The sequence below is a fragment of the Anser cygnoides genome, chromosome 31, assembly GCF_040182565.1.
Source record: "Anser cygnoides isolate HZ-2024a breed goose chromosome 31, Taihu_goose_T2T_genome, whole genome shotgun sequence".
Lineage (NCBI taxonomy): Eukaryota > Metazoa > Chordata > Aves > Anseriformes > Anatidae > Anser > Anser cygnoides.
Genome location: NC_089903.1, coordinates 586841 through 609900, shown reverse-complemented (window position 1 = coordinate 609900; position 23060 = coordinate 586841). Strand labels below are relative to the sequence as shown.

General features: G+C 46.8%; 1 protein-coding gene across 9 annotated transcripts; it reads right to left on the bottom strand.

Moving 5' to 3' along the window:
* Positions 1-416: 416 nt before the first annotated feature.
* Positions 417-22992, bottom strand: LOC125181871 (serine/threonine-protein kinase PAK 1-like). 9 transcript variants are annotated; one of them, XM_066985221.1, is made up of 11 exons: positions 22876-22992; positions 17438-20086; positions 15772-15870; positions 13977-14089; positions 10429-10546; positions 9925-10024; positions 7984-8180; positions 6370-6507; positions 2603-4471; positions 2294-2457; positions 417-1375 (listed from the first exon to the last, which is right to left on the bottom strand). In XM_066985221.1, the coding sequence occupies exons 2-9, from the start codon at positions 17552-17554 to the stop codon at positions 4385-4387; spliced, it is 969 nt and encodes a 322-aa protein (XP_066841322.1). In that variant the 5' UTR covers positions 17555-20086; positions 22876-22992; the 3' UTR covers positions 417-1375; positions 2294-2457; positions 2603-4384. The 9 variants fall into 9 exon arrangements, with proteins under 9 accessions (XP_066841322.1, XP_066841323.1, XP_066841321.1 ...); XM_066985222.1 differs by having other exon boundaries at positions 2294-2452; XM_066985220.1 differs by having other exon boundaries at positions 3056-4471.
* Positions 22993-23060: the final 68 nt, after the last annotated feature.

Genomic DNA, 23060 nt, shown 5'->3' with positions numbered 1-23060 from the left:
GCTGGCGGATCTTGTTGGCCAGAGCTTTGTGGCTACCTCCACATACAGATTTAGTTTGGGATCCTCTCCTCAGATCGCTTCAGGGTAGGTACCTGACAGCTTTGGCCAATGTTCTCGGGTACGTAACCTGAAGGGGTCTGCGGACCGAATCCACAAGCCCCTCTCTCTCTGGAAGAGGCCCAAAAAGAGGGCTCTACATCCTGCTTCCAGACTGGTCTTTCTCAGAGCATTAATGACTTCCAAACAGGTTAAAATAAGCAGTAGAAATCACACTTTCTGCATCAGCTTTCAGCGTAAAGTCACTTTGCTCTATCAAGTAAGATCTAATTAAAACAGATCAGAGAAACACAACTCCTTCAAGCACCCCCCCATTCATTTCTGCAAGCCTCATTGAAACAAAGGGGAGGAGAAGCAGGTCATTCATTCAGGTTTTATTTAAGGTTTCAGTTTTGCTTTCTAAATGGCTGAGCTGACCCCAACAAACCGGGCACTACCGGAGAGTTACACCAAGGCAGTACAAAGAAAGAGAAACACGTTTTCCAGCTGATTTTAAAACAGAAAAGGCCCTTGCAATTTCCCAGCAGGACAAGACACACAGACACCTGGCAGCAGGTCAGATTAGCTCCAGCTCACTTAGCATGGGTTGTTCCTCAAAGACATAAGCCTCAGACCTCACTCTGAGCACCCCTTCATTGCACAGGAGCCCCCCGCTCCTTTCTGCTCCCAAACAGGATGCCTCAATCCAGCGCAGGCTGCTCCAGCACCCTCCAAATTCCCTCAGCAGGTGGGAAACTGAGCTTTTACCTTTTGCTTCCACCTACCCCAGCACCCATCTTCTTCCTCAGAGCAACACCATCCTCTGTTGCCCTCCCACCCCTTTCCTGGGGGCATCCATTTCGGCTGCAAGTTTCCATCCAGCCCCCGCCGGCATCGCTGTTCTGCCACCACCAGCGGCAGCTCCCTGCTTCTCCAAGACCCCAGCCTTGATTCTGAGGGCTGTCATTAGCAGCAAACCATGAGATCCGCCCTAGGACATTATCTTTACGCTCAATCCAGTGTGTTTACAACCCCAAAATACATCCACATGTTCTCTATTACTGTCAAAATAAGCCATTGAAAAGTCTCCGTATTTTATGCTAGGGAGACAAACAGATTCAGCCTTCACCTTTGACAGCTCCCATACGAAAGATGCTGGGGAATCTGTAAGCTCGTAATTAAGAAAGGCGTTCAGATACGTACCATTCTTCTTGGCCACAGAGGAAAATTTTTAAGTCAGACACTTGTGCTAACAGCTCTCTGTAGTGACCAGAAAGTGCTGGAAGAGGCTATCCAAAAGCTGCCACCAGTGCTGAAGCTGGGCGATGCCCAGATGAACCTAAGAGTAGAGAAAAGGATCCATCTCTCAGAAAAAAATATATACCTCATTCTCCTAAGCTAACTAAATTTTATTTATGTTTTTAAGATTTCTGAGAACGTGAAAACATGATGTGTCTGTTAACTTGGAATTGGGGCTAGGTACAAAGTAGCAAGTCAAACTCTTTCGCATCATAGGCAGGTAAAAAATAAAATAAAACCGATGACATGTCTACAGTCACTGTAGATATATTAAATAGGTATATTAAAATGTAGGTATATTATTAAATAGGTATATTAAATATGTAGGTATATTAAAATATATTTTAAAATGCTACCAAATCAGTTCTTTAGTTGGAAGTTGTGTTCAAATCCCAGCAGAAAAGATGTTCTCAGAAAAAAAAAAGGAATTATTATGTCAGACACTTGTGCTAACAGCTCTCTGTAGTGACCAGAAAGTGCTGTAAAAGGCTATGCAGCAGCTGCCACCAGTGCTGGAGCTGAGCGATGCCCAGATGAACCTAAGAGTAGAGAAAAGGATCTATCTCTGGACAAAAAAATGCATCTCATTCTCCTAAACTAACTACATTCTTTTATTTATCTTTTTATTTAAGATTTCTGAGACCATGAAAACACGATGCGTCTGTTAACTTGGAACTGGGGCTAGGCACACAGTAGCAAGTCAACTTCTTTCGCATCGCAGGATGGTAAAATAAAAACAGGAGAAGGTGACAGGGCTACAGCCGCTGTCTTACAGCTTCCCAGTGCACAGCTCTCAGTCCTTACCAAACCAGTAAGGACCAATTCACAGTTGAAGTCAATGAGACAGAAGCACATCATGAGCTTAAGGATATGGAGAAATAGTCACTCCTGCAGATTGCTTTCCAATAGGCAACAGAGAATCCAGGAGAGTAACTTAAACACAAGTCACCCTTTTTACCATTTTTCCTCCTGCAGAAAAATAAGCTGACGGATTTGCTCGCAGGTAGGGCACATCTGCATTACCACTCCCATCTCAAAGCGGTGCCAAGGATGGAGCGCGAAGGGAAGGCGAAGGGAAGTCAGCAACACTCAGTACATTCATGGATCAGGTTTAATCCTGTGCTGTCAAAAAAAGGCAATTGATGGGTCAGTAAGACCAGAGCCACATTAGATTTTAGACCTAGTGAGATCTAGCCCATCATTCCTTCCCATCTACCCCACGCATGGCATTTGAGACTTGCACAGAAAATAAAACCAAAGTCCTCACCAAAGAGAATTATCCGAGGGTAGTGGCCTTCCCTTTCCCGATCTCCACCCCAGCCCCGAGCAGAGGAGCTCATCAAGAGATCAGGTTCCCCCCAGGGCTGGCAGCTTTGCTGCTCTGCCCAAGGAACTCATCTTGCGAGGGGAAACTCTCCATATTACATGAAGATGAAGAATGTACACAAGGGGAGGAAGGCAGAAGATTTGGCAATGGACTTCAGACGTTACAGCCTCACGTCAGACAGTGGCCACCCTGTAGCCTGAAGGATGGGAGAAGACACCAAAAAAGACAAATATATGTATATGTTTCAATCACAAGCCCAGGGCAGGGAGGAAAGGACTGATCCAGCAGCAGGTCTCAGCAAGAAGCAGGAATGAGTTTCTGTGCAACACAAGTGCTTTGGGGAGAGGAGAACTGGATTAAACTCACCCTGGAAATGACCAAAGCGATACGTACAGAGAAAGCAAGATCTTTTATCCGTTCCCTCTGTGTGCAGTTACTCCTCTTCAGAGCCACTCGCTATCCCACAGGACCACAGAAGCTTGTATCACTTAATGCATCACTTGTAAGCACCCAGTGACGATAACATGAAAACCCATCCCATCCGACAGAATCGTCTGGTGACAGTGAATTCTCCAACCCTCCCTCAGTCCCGAGTTAAGAAATGCGGCAGTCCTTTTATTAAAAATCAGGATACAGTTCAACACGACGCCAGTGTTTACACCCAATCTCTCTAGTAGTTCCAGGGTTGCTGTTGTTTTACGCATCATTAGCAACCAAAGGAGTCAGTAGCATAAAGATATCAGTTCACTCGCTCATTTCAAAACAACAAAAAAATGAATGCCCCTATGCTTCCAAGAAAACACTGTCCGTGATCAGGTTGTTTTCTGTTGGCCTTGGTCTAAGAAGCAAGAGTTTTCAACATCATCTTGCAGGCAGACCTTATCTTCATAAGAGCAATTGTTCTGTTTGCTTTCTCTCACAGGGCAGGTCTCCACGAAGCCTGACAGCACTAATAAAATAACCCTAAAAGAAATCCCAGTTGATTTTTCCTGTGATTTTTCTAGAATATCAGAACTCTTTGAAAGCTGTTTGATTACTTGAGTTGAAACTAAAGTGTGCGGGGAAGGACCTTGATTCACACAATTTGGCAAAAAGATCACGAGTTGTCCAACAGCTGCAAGAAGCACACACAGGCTTTCTCTTTGCTCCCTGGAAGCATCCAGCGGTGCTGCCGGAGGGCTGCATGGTCCTGCCCTCGTTCCCCTTCCAGTTGTTTTAGCTGTTCCGATTGCTGCTGCCTGCTTCCTTCCCTCCTCAAGTCATCCGAAGCAGAGAGCAGCCTCAGTGCTGGAAGAGCAGCTTGGCAGAAGCAGGAAGAGTCCAGCCAGCAGAAGATTTAATTTATTAAGATAAACATGGTCTAAAGGCTCCACATTATCTTTAAAAATAAACACAGTAAGAAATACAAGAACAAACTGGCTTTGCTACGGGTAGGTCAGGTTCAGATGTTCTCAGAAGATCTTCCCAGCCATAAAATATACCCTTCCCCTACCGTGCCCATCAAGGAGGATGGAAAGACAGTTCACTACGCAAGATCAGCAGCGTACCTGTTGCGTGCCCTCCCACATTCAGCAAACGATACATCTGCTACCCTTCAAGGCAGATCAAAGTTCTAAGAACACCCCTGTGAAGGAGGAGCAGGAGGGGACAGGGACAGGTAATTCGGTTTCTGTAGGGAACATCTAAAAGGCTTGACACGACGGCTGTGCTGGCTCCCCCGCTTTAATGGCTGTTCTTTGCTGCTTCTTTAGCAGCAATAATCAGAGGAGTGAGACTAGAAAGAGGCTTTGCAATTTTCAGGAACTGGTGCTAGGAAGAGGAAAAAGGAAAAAAAAAGGTTACATTTCTCAGAACACGTCCCAAAAGCCTGGTGTTTACACAAAATATCAGGACCTAGACCTGTATGAACTCCAACAACCTCCAAGCAGGTGAAACAAAAAAGACACGATGAGCAAGAAAGTTCACCGTGACTTTTGGGCCTCACCTGAACTGATAAAGAGCTTTGCACCCAACACATCCTAATTTCTCCAAAGTTTATACACTCCCAAGACCAAGCAAGTTCTCCCAGGAAATAAATTCATGCAAAATCTGCAGGGAAATTCTTTGTGGAAGGGAGGTGTAAGTAAAAGCAACCTGTGCAGTTCCAAAACATTGCACAGGGCTTCCTGAAGCAATCATCTCTCCATTTTTCTTTCCTGTTACCACATCTGCTGAAAACATTGCCTTGGCCTTCTAAAGCTATTAGAAATTTTCAGAACAGCTGGGACTGAGGAGCACAGCAGGGAATTCACAACAGGACCAGTCAGGCCATCTCCTATACCAGGTGCTCTGTTCTGTTAAACAATATGGATTATCCAGCATGCAACAAGCAGTAGGTGGTGTCACAAAGTGCTTCTTGCAGGACATGTGGAGTTTGTTTCGGGGGCAAGGTTTAAAACACAACATCTGGAACAGAGGAAGGAGTTTTCCCTGTGTTCAGGGTTAAGTGGAAAGCTTGCAATACTCCAGCCTCGCAGAGGAAGTCTAGCTTGAGGACAGAGACTGACACAAGACAGCTAATCAGACGAGTGAAGGCCTGAAGCCCACAAGCTGTTCTGAAAACCCAAAATAATTAAGTCCCCCAGGATTTCTGAGCACCAGAAGGGATCAACCACCCAATCTGAACACACTTCAGAGGTGGAAAAATCCGAGGCCAAAAGGTAAAGGCAGGCAGAAATGCTGCAGTCCCAATGTTCTCCTGCCCCAAGGGACACAGCACTGCTGCTCTCTGATACTCTGGAGCTGGCAAGTCCAGGAGAAAAAGTCAGCTTTCATCTACTGCCATTCTTTCTGCCGCTGATTAATGCTTCTTTAGAGTCTCAGAAAGGCAGCAGCACTCCCAAAGCTGAACCCAGTAAACAAACTAAAGGAAAGAAAGGAACACCAAAAAAGAGACAACTGTCTCACAGGTGAGGTCTGAGGGCCCCATCATCACAGATTTATTTTACAAAGAGCTGAAGCACATTTTCCACCCCCGTGGGAGGTTTGACAAAAGGAAACACATGAACACTCCTCATCTGTGTTGGTAAAAAGCCTGGCAGCTTCGTCCTTCACTTTCACCAGGAGTCCAGACAAAGACACCAGGTTTTCAGTGAAATAACTGAGGATTTCTCACAAGCTTGGTTCCATCACCTCTGCAGGAAGAGCTGTATCTGGCAAAATGTGTTCACGCCAAACTGCTGCAGTTAGTGCAAGACGTGCCCCTTCCAAAAAGCTTTGGGAACTCTCCCCCAGAAGGGAGACAACCAGAGCATTCGATAGCTGGAAGCCCTCCTGTTATCCAAATGGGAACAAGCATGGCCAGACCGCAACACCACAGCCAGATGTTAGGGTGAGCTGCGTGCAGAAGCCACGGGAATTAAGGGGCTCAGCAGTTGGCAGGCTCGGGGCACGGCAATTATTTGAGGTTGGTTACAGAACACGCTGCACAGCTGCTGCCAGTAGCAAGTACAGCACAAAAAGGAAAGTACTCTGTAAACGCTTCGGTATGGATTTGGGGTTTTTTGGTTGGTTCGTTTTGGGTTTTTTTGTTCGTTTCTTCATGGTAAATCATCTCTGCTGTGCTTGTGACTTCAGATGACGCAGTATTTAAGACCCCAAATGACATTTCTCCGCGTGCCTATTCTCACTCTAGAATGCTTAATTCCGTCCTGTTCCCCAGCACTTACCTGGAGCAGCTCTTTTGCAGAACCTCTTTTTTCCACGTCCATTTCAAGACAGCGATTTAAGAAGTCTCGGAATATGGGTGAAAGCTTTTCTGGATTCTGCAGTTCCGGAGTCCCGTTAGTAGCAATGAGATACAGGGCCTAAAGCAAAGCAAGCACCAAAGAAACAGGAGGTTACGAAGGTCAGACTCCAGCTGCGGTTCACAGAGGCACCCATTTTTCCTCTCCCTCCCCACAGTTCAATGGGGAAAAACAAAACCAAAACAAAAACCCTTATCAGGGTGACGAAGAAATGCTTAAGTTTCAGCAAAGAGAAGAGCTGCCGGCCTTATTTTTATGTGGATGGGATCCAATCCTTTCTTGCTTTACCCTCGTAATCTGGGTTTGGATCCTGCAGCCCTCTCAAGGGATTAAGAGGACAAAACCAGCAGTCCAGACTGTGTTTACATAGGGAAGTTGGCTGGCACAGCTCTGCCAGTGCTCGACTCCTGCAATAACTATATCCTCATGGGAAGGTACCCCTGAATAATCAGGAGGCTTTGTTCTCTCGATACTTTGCCCAATTGCACAAGGCCTCAAAAGTCAATACTCTAAAGATGCAGTTGGTCCCTTACAAAAGATGGCCAGTAGGTTCTCAAGCAGCACTTAACACCCTACAGAAACGAGTGGAGTCGTTTTGCTGCTGCTTGCGAATGAAGAATTTTCTAAGAATCAGGAAATTCAGAATTCATCCACTGCAAAATTTTATTCTTAAAAGAAAATCGCTAGATGCCTTTTAAAAGGAAACAGACATCTGGCAGAGGCCTTTTGAGCTCATCGCTCATCACATCTCAAGGTAGAGGTCTGATAGCCTGGGAACTGCAACAAGTTAAGTTAAATGAGAGCAAAGCACCCCGTTGCTTAGCCATCCTCATTTAACTCCACACCAACATTTTCCTTTCGCATTTCTTCACTGCTGCACTTCTCTCCCAAAATCACCTCCAGTCAAAGAGGCGGAAACAAGTTAAACAGAACTGTTCTAGATCCCTTCGTCCTGTTTAGCTTAGGAAAAAAAGCCATAAAACTGGCTTACACCAAGAACAGCCGCATTCTTACAAACTGACAGAATTTCCCCTTTCATTAAAGAATACGAAGGGAGAGACACCAGCAGGGGCAAAGCCTGACTAAAGGCTTGTTAAACCTGGAGCTTTACTGGGAGCATGCCAAGAAGAACAATGCACCAGCAAGAAAAAGCCCTGTTTGTAAAAGAGTAATGTGGTATTCTTCGAATTCAAGGACAGCTCTCTTCCCCACTCACAAGGATTTAAGAAGCCAGGCACTCTGGGGCCAGAAGGTGCCCCTGTCAGCCTCTCCAGAAGGGGGGGAATTATGGATGCACCACAGGATTAACTCAGACCCTACCTGAAGGTCTGCAACAGGAAGAGCCTGTGCCCTCTGCCACCCAGAACCAGCCATGGCTTCTAACTTAAATGACCACAATCTTCTCACTACAGCATCCAAGGAGACGTGTAGCTGCATGTGATGAAACCACAGCGGAGGTTCACCTGCCTCCTCCAGAGCCTAGGTTAACCAGCAGGCTCAGCGAAGGCCTGAGGGCAAAAAAAGGCACTCGCTTACTCTCAGGGGGTTTTCATTGAGGTAGGGGGGTTCTCCTTCGATCATCTCGATGGCCATTATCCCCAGTGACCAGATGTCCACTTTGGGCCCGGAGGCTTTTCGTGTCACCACTTCAGGCGCCATCCAGTACGGGGTCCCCACCACGGTGCTGCGCTTGCTCTGTTCGGGAGCGATCTCGGCGCAGAAGCCAAAGTCAGCTGGAAAAGCAAAGCAGGAGGGAAGAAAAAGTTAGAAATCAGCAGGTTTCTCCAAAAACAACACGTACTGATGCCACAGCTGTGGTACAAGCTAGCCTGTTGCACTGCCTGCTACATTGCTGCTGCAAAGGAGGCCTGGTTTTGTGGTTAACAAGGTGTTCAGGAGTAAGCTTCTAAATCTGACTCGCTGAGGCCATCAACATCACAGAGCTGCTCACTTGTCGATGTGAAGGCTGGTGATCAGTAAAGAGCTGTACATGGATGCTGTGAAACGTGGCACTGCAGCATTTTGCAGCTGTAATACACTGTGTAACACATGCTCTCAAGCCTGTTCCTGGGTCTGTGAAAACAGAAAGCAATGCCCAGTCTGTCCCCCCTCCACCCACACCCACCAGTATTATCTGGTCGTATTTTCAGTCCCAGAGATAATATTTCCCCAGAAGATGTACCATCTCTCAAACACAATTTGCTTTCTAGAGCAAATACTGTGTTCAGAATAAATTTAAGTTCCCTATTTGGTACTTATTATTTTCTTTGAGAAGACAGAAAGCTGGAGAGCCTTCCTGTGGAAATTGCTTGGCCCTGTCTTATTTGCATTTGACTTTCCAAAAGATCACAGAATCATAGAATCATAGAAAAATTAAGGTTGGAAAAGCCCTCCAAGATCACCTGGTCCAACCATCCCCCTACGAACAATGTCACCCACGGAACCACGTCCCCAAGCACCACGTCCAACCTTGCCTTGAACACCCCCAGGGACAGGGACTCCACCACCTCCCTGGGCAACGCGTCCCAGTGCCTGACCGCTCTTGCTGAGAAGAAAAGTCTCCTAATTGTTTTAATTGGTGAAGAGTAGCGCTCTTTGTTCAGTTCTTTGTTTTGATTGTTGAAGAGTAGGGGCATGACGTTTCCATTTTTCCACTCACCAGTGACATCGCCCGACTGCCAGGACTTTTCAACTGTGATGGAGAGAGGCTTGGCAACCCCATCAGCCAGTTCCCTCAGGACCCTGGGATTCATGTCATCAGGTCCCATAGACCTGGACCTGTTTACATTCAGCAGGTGGTCTCGAACCTGCTCTGCACTTACAGTCGGTGGGACTTTGCTCCCCCAGCCTCCACCTACGGGTTCAGGGAAATGAAAGACTTGGGAAGCCCATCTACCAGCGCAGACGGAGGCAAAGAAGTTGCTGAGTACCTCAGCCTTCTCCGTGTCTGTCGTTACCAATTACTCAGCTATAGAAACTCACTCCTAATATAAGAAATTAGACACCTCTAATCGCTTACACACTACTACACACTGGGTTTGTAAGATTAAATGCTTTCTAGCTGAACAGATTGCAACTTCCCCTCCACCCACCTCCATCACCCAAGTACCTGCAGTATTTTCAAGACTCGACGGATCACAAACGGAGAAAGGCTTGTCACCCTCCACCTAAAAACCCAGCTTTCTAGACTGGAGGTGCATTAAAATCCTGTTACTTCACACAACACAAACAGATGGCCCAAGGCTAAATGAACACCAAATCTCATTGCACGTCTGTTAGCAGTTCACAGGGATTTATGCTTGCCAATCTCCATTGAAACAGATGCCACAAAAATACCTACAGCAGCATTTCTACACACCCTCCACCACCACAGCACCAAGCATCTCAAGCACCCATCTCCCCACCAGGCCTGTCCCGTAGCAGGGAAGAAGCCTGGGTTGATAACTAAAGTCACCACCAGCGCTCTTCCCCTCATACTTAGTTTGACGGAGCCGTCCATGCCCAGCAGGATGTTGTCACTCTTGATGTCTCTGTGAATAACTTGGTTCGAGTGGAGGAATTCCAGAGCCTGGAGACACTGAAAAAAGAAAGGAAGAGGTTCTTACTGTGCATTAAGTACATTTAGCCAGCTATGGACTCTAACAATGTGCATTTTGAGTAGCACGGGCTTAGCTTTTTAGAGCCTTTTCTATATCCAGTATGTGCAGGGCTACAGAGACATCCCCACTGGGACCAGCAGGAGGACAGGTTAGCCCTGAAGAAAACAGGCGTAACCGCAAGGATTCCAGCCCCATTTTGCAGTCCTCACTCTAGGGTGAAAGCTAACAGGAGCATGCCACCACCTCCCCAGTGAAATCCATCCTCTGAGAAGATGACTGCAGCAGTAGAGAAGCTGTAGACAGCTCCTCCAGCAGAATACATCAGAGAAAGCCCTGTCCCCTTCCTCCTCACAGCTCGCCCAGGCTGTGGGTGCAGCTTTACCTCTCGGCACACAGCTGCGATTTGTCCTTCGTCCATGCAGGTCTCTGTCACAACATCTGTTAGGGAGCCTCCTGCCAAGTACTCCGTGACGACCCAGAGCTCTTCTCCTACAAGGTAGCTGAAGTGCCAAAAACAGCTTTTAGAACAAGCAAATATGAGCATGTCACCGTTTCCTGAGTCAGAACGCACTGGGTTTTAAAGCTATCTTAGAAGTGCAGGGAAACATGAGGCTTGAACAGAATATTGAAATGTACTGGGGCACCAGGTACTCATGGCAACTTCTGTGTGTTGGAGGATCTGACCACAACCTGAAAGAGCAGACAAAGGGTGAGTGCAGAAAGCTGAGGAGAAAACAGGGCTGAGGTGATGGAAGAGCAGGTTCAAAGTTTCCTGCCCACAAAAGCAAGGCTGATTTCTTCTGCCATGGGAAGGGCCCAGGCTAAGAAAGAGACAAGCTCACGATTCCTTCCAACACTGGGAGAGAGAGGAAAGAGATACCAGGAAAGGACGGGGTCCAAGCATGCATCCCTAAACAGCTGGTGCACAGCACGATTTTTCAAGGGCTCTTGCACTGAAAAAGGTGGCTGTGGGCTGTTCTGACACCACTGGCATCCTCCTACCCGAAGCAACGGCCTACCCTTGCCCAGGCACACGGACAGTCCTGGGTGGTTGCCCACGTACAACTTTTCAGGTCTTTTTCAAGAACACCATTTTTTAAGCATCGTGCATTTGAAAAATCTCATCTGTAGGAAGCCTGTAGGAAGATAAATAGGAAAAAGCTGAGATGAGGGTGACTTTTCACATCCATTTGGGATATTGTTCTCTGCTGGGAGCACGTGTGCTCATGCCTAGAAGCAGAAGACCTGGGTTGAAGGCACCAGCATTAACTCATGTAAAAAAAAATCATCACCAACCACTTCTGCCTTCTTGGGCCCATCCAGAAAAAAATCAACACAACCTTTCACAACAGATGCATCAGGATGACACATTCCCGAAGGAAGGAACCATCAGCTTGAAAACCATAAACCCCACCTTCACAGCTTATCTGCCCCGTTTGGAAAGGAGCAGACGGATGAGTCGAGAGAGGCGGCAGAGAATCAAATTGCAAGCTTCTGCCTGCTGGCAGGAGAATTCATCAAGAAGTCGACACATACAAGCTGGGAGTTGGGGTTACTGGGAAGCGCAGTTCCGTAACAGTGGCTATCACCTAAAATGAGGATTTGTGGGGTTTGTTAGGTTAACGAGGGTTCCTCTTCCAAAAGAAACCCCGAGGCAGAACTGTGCTCTGCCTCACGCTGGGCATCCTCTAACTTTAGGTGCCTACATTTAGAAACAGGTCTCTGAGGGCCTCTTTCACACGGGAGAAAAACACAGGCAGGACCAGAAGGTAATTCAGCACAAGTGGCTGCTTGTCTGTGCAGGGTCACTGTCTTCAGATACGCATGCTTCTACACTCAGCAATAAAAGTACAGCCGACTTAGGGCTTAAGCTTCCCAGCACACCTTTGTGCCACACAGGGCAGCAGAGCACTGCCTGAATCCTAAATGCCCCATTTGCACGGTGGTGTTTGGGGGCCTGTGAGCCAGCCAGACCTCTTAACATCTAGTAAGACCTCGTAACTACTAGGAAGTAGGTAAGAGAGGTAAAGGCAGGTAAGAGACACTGGAAACCCTTGCATAAGGCCAGGAGCTGAGGCAGAGGGATGGGAGGGCTGGTTTATACTGGTGAGCATCTTGCAGCTTCCAGTAGGTACTCAGAAGGGGGGGAGTACCTGTCTGCACTGTCAAAAAAGAACCACAAAAAAGGAAACAGGTCCCACAGCGGCCAGCACATCCTTCCTTCTGTGACAGCAGTAGGTGGAAGCCAGCAAGCAGCGCTCAAACACCAGCTTCACTCAGCACTCAGGAAACCAGCAGGCACATTAGGGCAGGCAGGAGGGATGCAGCTGCCCAGCAGCAAGATCCTGCGCTTGCAAAGCCCCACAATAGGCACAAGAACCCCCAGCGTTCACCCTCGTTGCTGTTCTGTCCATTTGCTGCACTCGAACAAAAGCTAATCCCCCTGAAAAAGCTTAGTGAGAGAAAGTCGAGGACAAAAGAAGCGGCTCTTGTTGCTGGAAGTTTAAACAAGACAGCAGGACGTGCAGCTACCCTACAGCTGGGATGTATTGGCTAGACAAGGCATGTGCATGTACACGGGGATGTTCTCTCTAAAGGAAGAACATGCATCTCAAACAGTTTTCCCAAAACAAAGCCTCTGATCAGCCTGGAGAAATACACACTTTCAGCCCACATGCAATCCTTAAATGTTCTTTTCTGCTTTGCTCATTTTGCACAGGTAATTTCTGCTGTTTCTAAGAGTGCCCAGCACCACTTTCCCTGCACAAACACACCCCTTCCTCAAAATTTCACCAGCAGGCTTTGTCCTTTCGGTAAGGCAGCTCTTTACATCCGTACTTATAACACGGAACACAGCACCATATAAATTCAGCACCACAGTGGATGCTGCAGCATGAGAAGTACTTTTTTTAGCTAGGACATCAGAGGAAGATGTTAAGGCAACAGTTGATAGGCTTTTGATATCCATGCAGAGCAAGCGAGTGTCCAAATTCTCTCTCTCCGATTCCCAGAAGACATTCTGGGTCACATCCCTCCGTTCCATCTTCAGAAGATGAGCTGCCAAGATTAAAGTCTGAAGCTCACCCATCTAGGCACAGTTTTCCCTACAAAAAGCCAAACTTGTAGTTAATCAAGACTGCTTGTTTCTGACGAGGGCAGCAGGCTGGAAACCCTGCTGCAGCTCCACTGCAACTAGCTTGAGCATAAGGTGAATGATTCAGGCTTGCAGGGATTCAAGGAGTCATCCCACATGGATGTAACGCATCTAAGCATGTGTCCAGGTCCACAAAACCCAGCTCCAAGCAAGGAATAAGCCCGTTCTCTCTATCTCCCAAAGGACTATTCCACTCTGTGCCACCTCTCCTTTCCTCCCTTACACACACCCACAAGAAAGCAGCCTCGCTTAGTTATGTGTCACGCATCCTTCAGCCTTACCACTGCTATGCTACAACACAGAAAACCTCAGTGGACAGCCACAGGGACACGATTACCATCTGAACATTGAAGGGTTACTCCTCTGCAAGCAGAACGTTAGTATTGCTCAGGGAGGAGGAAAGAAGAGGAAGAGGAAAACAAATAACACAGTTCAAGGGATTCCCATTTCTCCTGTAGCATCAGGAAGGAAATGGCTTGTCGGGTGAAATTTGGTAGAGCGCCTTGGAAAATGGAGTCCTGACAGCATGCTGCTAATGCCATTGCTGTCAGCATCTCTAAAGAGAGCCTAAATACTCCATTAATACCAATTCAGACACTTGTTTCTCCTAGGATATAGATGGAGACCACTAAGCGACCCACACCCCAACCTTGCCACATCCATTAAGCAATGCAAGATCGTCCTAGATCTACATTGAGCTGAGATGGATCACTTAAGACAGTGGCAAGGAAGTGTTTTCCAGAGCCCCTCGGTGAACCCTTCAAATCACGACGTACCTGTCCAAGTAGTTGACGATGTTGGGGTTTTTGTTTTCCCTCATTACCAGGATTTCATTGATAATCACTTCTTTCTTGGGCTGCTGCTGCAAATTCATCTGTTTGGTTGCAACCTGCAGGGAAGGAAATGCAAGAAGTAGAGCATTACTACAAGAGTCCCCTAGAAACCTGCCAGCACCAACGTCAATCATTTTAATCCCCCATTGAAATAAAGGGGAAAGCCACTTATTCATCATCGGTTACTCAGCAATTTAGCAATTCCTGCAGCCAGTCCATTTCTACTCTGGCTGATGCCAAAAAGGACAAGGGGAATTACTGTTTTCATACTGGATCTTTACATCACTGCTGGACAGCCAACTCTACATTTTTTTTGCAAGAAAGAAGTGATACCTTTACTCTAGTATGGACTGGTACATCAAAGACTTCTTATTCCTTAAATGATTCTTATTAACTTTATTTTGAATCAGAAAGGAGAAAAAGGGATTTTATTCAAAGGATGAAGTGTGGATACAGACAGAAACAAGCCCCAACACAGCTGCAGCCTCCCTCATAGATGGGCTCCTGCTGTGGACACCAGCAGTTCATTATCTCCCACACCCAGGCTGGATCCACAAAACTCATCTTGAGTCAGGGGAGAGAGATGTGCCAGGCTGGTTCCCTGCTCTGAGGAGTGCTCCTCACTTCAGTATAAAGCTCTCCTTTCCTCTCAAACAGCCAAAAGGGACGAGTCTGTCCTTGTCCAGGATGGCTTGGCAAACAATCACATTTACTACTACATCATAACCTGTGAACACCTTCCAGAGAGCACCAGTTTTAATCCAATCTACTCCAATCCAATCTTATCCATGTAACAGTCATCTCCACTGCAACTAAATCATCAATCTAATGTCAACAAACTCGAATTTCCTCAGCCTTTCCTATCGCTTGGCCAACTCTCTTAAGATGTAAGGGTTGAAGAAAAGCAGAAGTCATTGAGAGATGTCATTGTGTGTGAGACTGTCTGCCCTGGACACCTGATCCCAACTGCTTTTGACCAGAAGCAGGATGCAGTTGCATAAACAAAGGTGCCACCTGAGACGTCCAGGATATTTGAGATAGTTATGCAGGGCTAGTGGAGAGGACACAGGATTTGTTAAAGACTGGTGTCCTTTGGGAACAGCAGCAGGAGGCCAGCTGAAGCATCACAAAGGGCATGAACACCCCAAATAAACCACACCTGTGGGAAACCCAAAAGATTTTGTGTCTCCTTCTCCCCATCCTCCTCCCCTAGAGTCTGCAAAAGGGAGGAGAAGCTGACACTTTCTCTTAACCTTTGCCAGTGCATTAGCCCTGATTCCCATCCTCAGGGGATGAAGCTCTTCTGGGTTGTAGGAGACTGAAATTGGACTAATGCTAAAAGCTGCTGAGCTGGCATGAGCTGAGTAGGGATTGAATTCTCACTCCAGTAACCCCACCAGCCAAAGGGATCTGATTTACTTGCCCTCAGCACCTGCTAATCAACAGTGCACTTACAACAAGTTTGCCAAAAAAAAAGGGAAAAAAAAGATACAACTTCCCCAAAGGAGACATGTTACATCAAACAGATAGCTTGATACCAAACCTCAGGTCTTGGCTTCCTTCCTCCCTACGGGAAATGTTAAGTCTTAATAAAAGTTTATACAAAACTGCACAGACTGCCAGGAAAACCCATGTGAAAACCATTTCACGTATGGAATATTTTCCACTGATTGCCACACAATACTTCAAGAAACCAGTTGTTTTTTTCAAAGAACCTCCTTTCAAACAAGCCTCTTACCTGGAACGAGAGGCGGACTGTTTTCCACTGATCTCCCCAGAGTACAGGTAATATGAAGAGGGCTGTGATAGAGAAGCCCAGGACAAGAAAAGTCCCAATCTGGGGAGATACAAAGGACATTAATAAGCTTTGGCATTTCTGCATAGGGTGTGCAATCTAGTTGCCTAACAGGCTTCTTTAATCAGCTTGGACTCAATACATTCGGGATGCACAAGCTTGGCTGTGCCACTTCATAGACAAAGAGATCTAATGGGACTAAAACCAGACCCACAGTGCTATAAATTGGATTTTCTGCATGGCAAAACTGATTTTACAAGTTAAGTACCTAACCTGAGTCAGCCCTCAAGGCTCCCTCTCTAGTCACGGGAGAAAGAGAGGAATTTACAGAGGTGATCCATTTCCACTTGCTTTATGATAAGGGATGCCTCTCTCTGTCTGTTGATGCAGATGGAGCCTAGATGAACAACTATCGTTAAATTCTGTAGTTGGCTGAACTCAGAAACACCAAGTTAAACCCAAAAGAGACATCAGCACAGCTTCCTTATGCTGAGTTGCTTTGGAAGAGGCTTCAGCAACTGCAAACGTTTCTGTAGTTCAGAAATAAGAATTTAATCTTTAACTAAAAAAAAGTGAAGGGGTAGCTCATTCCGTGCTGTGGCTTCTTGCCCAGGTTGGTACCAAGCAGTTATGATGGCAGGCTCTTCTTGGAACCTTATTTGCCTGCTGAGAACTAAACACGAGTAGAAATTGGACCAAGGCCCTAACCAGTCTTCAGGGAGATCCTACAGATCAGCATCCTAATAATCAGTCCCTAATCTCTTCCACATAGGGATGCAGCGTTGGTGTTTTCCACAAATTGCTCTACAGCTTTCTGGATCTTCTGGAAGCCCATTTTTGATAGTAAAATTGATCGTTTCCACTGTGTAAATGAAGAAACAGAGGATCGAGTATTTTGACATTCAACTATTCCACTCCACTGCAAGATTTGCAATCTTATTACGCTTTCCCCTAAGCTTCATGGCTTTTTTTTTAAAAGCCTCACCTGGCTTTCAAGAAGTTCTTAAGAAAGGTGGTTTCTAAAGCATCATTTTGCAGCAACAGCTCTCTGAGGAGTTGTTTCTATGCCTTCCAAACTCCACGTGGCTTTTCCAAAACCACCCCAAGACGAAAAGACACGGGGCACCAGAATGCCTTGGAAAAGCCAGGTTTCTGTTCTGCAGAGGAAGCGGCCACTGTTTTTAAAGCTGTTGGGTCCTGCTACAGGGACTTACGCTGTGCTCCTCATGGAAACTTTGCCTTTGTCTACATGCAACCACATGTAGACATGTTAAATGCAGACATCCTCACCTCAGTGAGTCACCACGGGCTCCTTTTAGAGCCAGTGGGGAAAAAAGGTACTTTAGGTGTGATTCATCTCATCTCAATTTAAGTGTCTATGACCAGCTGGATGATTTGCATCCTCAGAGGGTTCATTTCCCTCATCTGACTGCACAGGGAGCTTGGGGTGATTAGCTCACTTGGAGATATCATTACTATGGATATTTAAAGCCTCCTAAGATTAACCTCCTCCCTCTCTCCTATGATCTAAGCTGTTTTGCACGCAGGGAAACACCACAGGCTGATGGTTTAAAGCATGGTTAGGGTTACCAGAAAACCCTCTCCCCACCTTGTGACTCCAGTGCAGGTACAGCTGCTGACCTTCTGCAAGCAAACACATCGCTAGGACGTGGGAAAGCAAGAAGAGATTATTTGCATCCTGGTACAAAATGACAAAATGAGGCATTTCTAGAATTATTTTTGTATAGGGAAGTCACTTTACTCTAGGCCTTTCTGCACAATGGCAAGGCAGGACAGGTGGATGGAGAGAAGCGGTTATTGCTACAGTAAATACATTCCTGAAATGGCCAAGCACTCACCAAAACTGCCTTGTAGGGTCAAAACCTCCTCATGGGTGACAGATAGTTGAGCATTTTGGGGTACACACTTTGTGACTGCACTCTGAGAGATAGAATATGGCCTGGGCCAGCAGCCATGACATGAAAAATAGAGCAGCAACCTTACTTTTTTTCTATGTATTTGTTGTCACTAAAGGCACATCATCCATGGGGGACAGCTCAGGGAATAAAAGTCTCAAAAAAAACCAAAAACACAAAACAAACAAACAAACAAACAGAGCAGAGAGCAAAGGAAGGCACACAGTGACAGTAATTGCAAGAAATGCAAGAAATGCACGTCTCAGAACATGGAAAACTGCCTTGGAGATTCAAAACCTCTGGTTTGTATTAGGTTAATTTTTAATCCCCAGCTGTGGCCCTATGGCTGGTGTGTTCCTTTCCCTGCTGGCAGGTTGGAGCCCTTGGGGATCAGGGTCCCTTAAGGACAGCAAAAACCCCAGCCAGGGCAGGGGACAACCTGAGATGCCCTGAACACCAAGTAAAGGATGAGGAAAACCAGTCCGTGGCTCTTCTGGAGACTAGCTTCAGGTTGTCACAGACAACTGATGAACCTGGTGACAAGTTTCACCAGCCCAGGTGCCTTGTGATGAGTTTCACCAGCCCAGATGCCTTGCTGCTGTGCAAACCTGTGAGGGTTTAGAGAAAAAACATCTGTTAGCAGTCATCAGTGCTCCACTGAGATGATAATTTATAATCAGGTCCTTGCAGACTGTAACACAGTGGGACTGTGTGAAAGCAGGACAAAGAGATTTAGGGCAATAATGTGCTGGGAAGGGGAGCTGTTCTCCTGAAACCCAACTATAAAGGAATGTAAGGTGTTTCTGACCCAGCTACAAATACCCTCTCCTTCCAGGATGATGCTGATTTGAGGCAAGATAAGCTCAGCAGAGAATACAGATCAGCCTTTAAGGGCTACTTGACATGTCAGCCTCCTTTAATTGAATCCTACACCTAGGACATGATGAGTAACCGCGGGAGCAGTTCACAGAGAACTGAATTACTGCTGAAGATCTTAAACCAGGCACATTTAAATAAGCCATTTTAGAAAAATGAAGGGAAAAGACACTTTCAAAACCTCCCCTTTTCGGCAAGCAATGTTACGAAGACTTGGTCCTTGCCTAAGGTGCATCCAAACACCTACTTCAGAGGCCGTGCTCAACTAGACTCTCCCCTGCTACTCCTGTGTAACTTTCTTACAAAAGATGCAGCATATTTGGGGATGCCATTGGAGGAAAAGCTCGTTTTTATGGATAGAGGTAACAGCTCATTACCAGCTTACAAGAAGTATAATCACCAATTTTCATCCCCGGATGGTGAAGGAGGAACTCTCGCAGTTGCTCCACTGGTCAGTGGAGGAGAACACGTCTTGATGGACCGGTGAGATGATGTGATGTGGACAAGATCTGTCCTCTGTGTGCTCTGGCTCCTCAAAAGCTGCCTCAGGACCTGTCTGATCTGCTCTTCCATGGAGAGCAGCTGCGTTTAGCAGTGTCTCACACAGTTCCACCTACAGCAAGACTTCTTCAGGCCAAAGGACAACCACCACCAGCAGGTCTGGCTCCTCCAAACTGCTCCTACACATACCCTGGGATTCACTGCAATGGGGGCTTGACAGCACAAGCCAGGTTTCTACATTCACTTTCTGGCAAAAAAAAATGCAGGCTTTCAGAGCTTCCATGATACCCCAGTCCCTCAGGGATGAAGGCTTGAGGTCACTCTTTGGACTTCACTACCAACGTACAATTTTGAGTCGTCTTCTTAGTGTATGAATGCAGAGGCCCCAGCACATCTGAACCCCTTTACATTATACAGTCACGAGCTACCTCCCCAAAACCCCTTGGAATGAATGTGTTTAACTGCAGAGAGGCAAATATCATCTTCTGTGTTTGAAAGACTGAACAAGAAAGTATTTTTCTTCTCCCCTGAGCCTGAACTGTCCTACAACAAGACCCCGCAGCTTAACCTTTTAGCTCTAATGGGGATGAGAAGATTGCCTTGGGAGTGATAACAATTAAATTCATTGAAACTGATTGTCTGAAGAAAATAACCCTGATGCGTGCAGGCGGAGAGAGCCTTTGCACAGACAGCAAGTGCTTTGTCGTGCAGCACTTTGTTCAGCCACTGGTGGCTGCTGGGCAGAAGAGTGTTTGCTTCAGTAGTTCACAATAAGGACGTGGAAGGAGGCCTCGGTGAACCCTTTGTGGGTTTTCCAGAGCCCCTCGGTGAACCCTTCAAATCACGACGTACCTGTCCAAGTAGCTGACGATGTTGGGGTTTTTGTTTTCCCTCATTACCAGGATTTCATTGATAATCACTTCTTTCTTGGGCTGCTGCTGCAAATTCATCTGTTTGGTTGCAACCTGCAGGGAAGGAAATGCAAGAAGTAGAGCATTACTACAAGAGTCCCCTAGAAACCTGCCAGCACCAACGTCAATCATTTTAATCCCCCATTGAAATAAAGGGGAAAGCCACTTATTCATCATCGGTTACTCAGCAATTTAGCAATTCCTGCAGCCAGTCCATTTCTACTCTGGCTGATGCCAAAAAGGACAAGGGGAATTACTGTTTTCATACTGGATCTTTACATCACTGCTGGACAGCCAACTCTACATTATTTTTGGCAAGAGAGCAGTGATACCTTTACTCTAGTATGGACTGGTACATCAAAGACTTCGTATTCCCTAAATGATTCTTATTAATTTTATTTTAAATCAGATGCTTTTTTAGGTTTGAATGTTTTTTTTCTTTGTTTTGTTTTGTTTTTTTTTTTTTTTTTTTTTTTACTCTTGTGCTTCTAGAAATCTACAGCAGGGCAGGTGTGCAGGGAGGAGGAGGTAAATAGCATAGCCTATGTCTGGTTCTTCAAAGTGACAATTCTATTTCTTCCCATCACAGCAAGACCTAGGGGGAAAGAAGCACTGATATTTATATAAAAGGATGAAAATACATGAATTGGATCGCAGTCATACCAAAGAGAAATAGGGGCAGGTTCATTAGTTGTGGCCCTGTGATTTAATAGCTTATAAAAATTCATATAAATCAATAAGAGCATAGCATATAAAAATTCATGCGTAATTTCTTTACCTCCAAACCGTAAATCAAGGGGTTGTAAGAACGGCCGTATTTCCTCCTTCCCGGTGGCACCTACAATAGTAGTTTTCCTTTCCCCTATCTTACCACTTAATCTATTGAGTACTGAATATGTGGCCCCTGTATCAATTAAAAATTTTACTTCCTTACTTCCTATTTGAATTTTTACCAAGGGCTCTTTAGTTTCTGCTACCGGATCTCCTAGTCAGCTACTATATTCCCCCAGAAGCATCGCCTTGGCTGCTTCTCGGTTTCGGAACGAATTTCCCCCCCCAACGACCAGCTGTCCACGGAGAGGGCACTCGTTTTTCCAATGACCCTCCCCCTTACAATGGGCACATTGGTTAAGACCCAGCCGGTTTCCCCCTGAGCTCGGGTAGCCTCTCCCTGTTCCTCTACCTCTTCCCCCGCCCCTTAATCCTGCATGTTCTCTCCCTTGAATTACTGCTAATAAGTTCTGTTGTTGCCTTTTTGTCGTTTCCTTTTCTCTGTTATTATACGCTTTCCAGGCTATTTCCAACCGCCTATCCAAATTTCTCAAATCTGCACCTTCCAACTTTTGCAATTTCTTCCTAATATCCTCTCGGGCTTGTCCCAGGAAAATGAGCGCCAATTGAGCTTTAGCTTGCTCAGTCTCTACGTCTAAATCTGTATATTTCTTAGCGGTTTCTTTCAATCTCTCTAAAAAGGCGGAAGGCGATTCCGCTTTTTCTTGCCTGACATTATACAATTTTGACCAATTTATGGTCCGGGGCATGGCATTCTGTACCCCGACTTGTACCCAATCTTGATATCTCTTCAGCCTCCTTATTCCATCCCCCGTGTTATAATCCCATTGGGGATCCTCGGTGGGGAAGTTTTGATCTAGATTTCCAAGCACTAATCCATTACGTATATCTTCTCGGGCTCTCTCTCTGGCTGCCCGCAATACCATGTCTTTTTCTGTCGAGTCCATCAAAGTATCCAGGATCGCCTGGAGATCATCCCAATCGGGATTTTGGGTTTTAATTATCATTTTCATTACCCCGGCTACTTTATCTGGGTTTTCCCTGTAGGCGCCGGCTGCTTGTTTCCATGTCATTAAGTCCCCAGCTGAAAAAGGCACCTTAACATATACCGGTCCTTCTGTCCCCCCTCCTTGCCTGAGGGGAGCGATTATTTTCCCTCTCTGTTCATTTATAGTTTCTGCTGCCCTTCGCTGTTGCCGGGTCCTATGTGACGCGGGGAGGCTAAAGTCGGGGATTCTCCATCACTACTGCTATCTTCCTTTTCTCTTTTCCCTCCCTGTCCCGGCTCTGCCGGCGGAGCCGACGGCGCAACTTCCAGATCAATATTTCCATTATTCATTTCCCCATAATACTTATTATTCTCTATTGCCTGATGCTGTATACGGCGTCCCTCCCTAGTACACGCACAACAACGTTCCTCAGTTGAAACCTCAAGCACCGTTATTCCACAAGCACGCCGCCATTCAGGCTTTCGGCGCAAATAAAAGAATAATTCCACGTACGGCAGTTCATCATATTTTCCTTCCCGCTTGCAAAATAGCATCAATTGTAAAATCGTATTATATTGCAATGTTCCATTCTCAGGCCAAGTTTCTCGGTCCTCTAGTTTATACTGGGGCCACCAAATATTACGATAATCAATCAGCTTTCCTTTCCGCAGTTCTTGACCAAAACCTCCCTCCTTCCAATGTGCTAGCAAACGCCCCCGTGGGGATGTCCGCGGGATAGGTACATCTTTTCCCAGAATTCCTTTAATCTTTTTCGTTTTGAGCTTATGGTACAAACCCAGAAGCTGCCGGAGCAGCAGCGGAGCGGAGCAGCAGGACCGACCCTCGCGGGGCGGCCGCCGCCGCCGGTCTGAGGGGGCCCGGGGGGAGCCCGCGCCTTACGGGGGGGAGGCGCCACGCGGGCCCCGCGCGCTCCTTCCTCGCTCCCCCTCCCCTCCCCGCCGGGCGAGCCCATTCGGCACCCTGCTGGGGGGGGGGGGTCGGTTCCCGATCCCCCCAAATTTTACCCCCCCCGGTTTTTCCCCCCCTCCCCGCCGGACTCACCCCCCCCGTCCGCGAGCCCAACCGCCGCCTGCTGCCGCCGCCGCTCCGGCTGCTGCAACCCCGCGGCCCGCACTGCGCATGCGCCGGGAGCGCCACCGCCTCCCCCCCCCCCCCCCCCGCGGACCCCCCCGCGGTGAGAGCGTCCGCCCTAAGTGGGGGGGGAAGAGCGCCCGGGACGCTCTGCG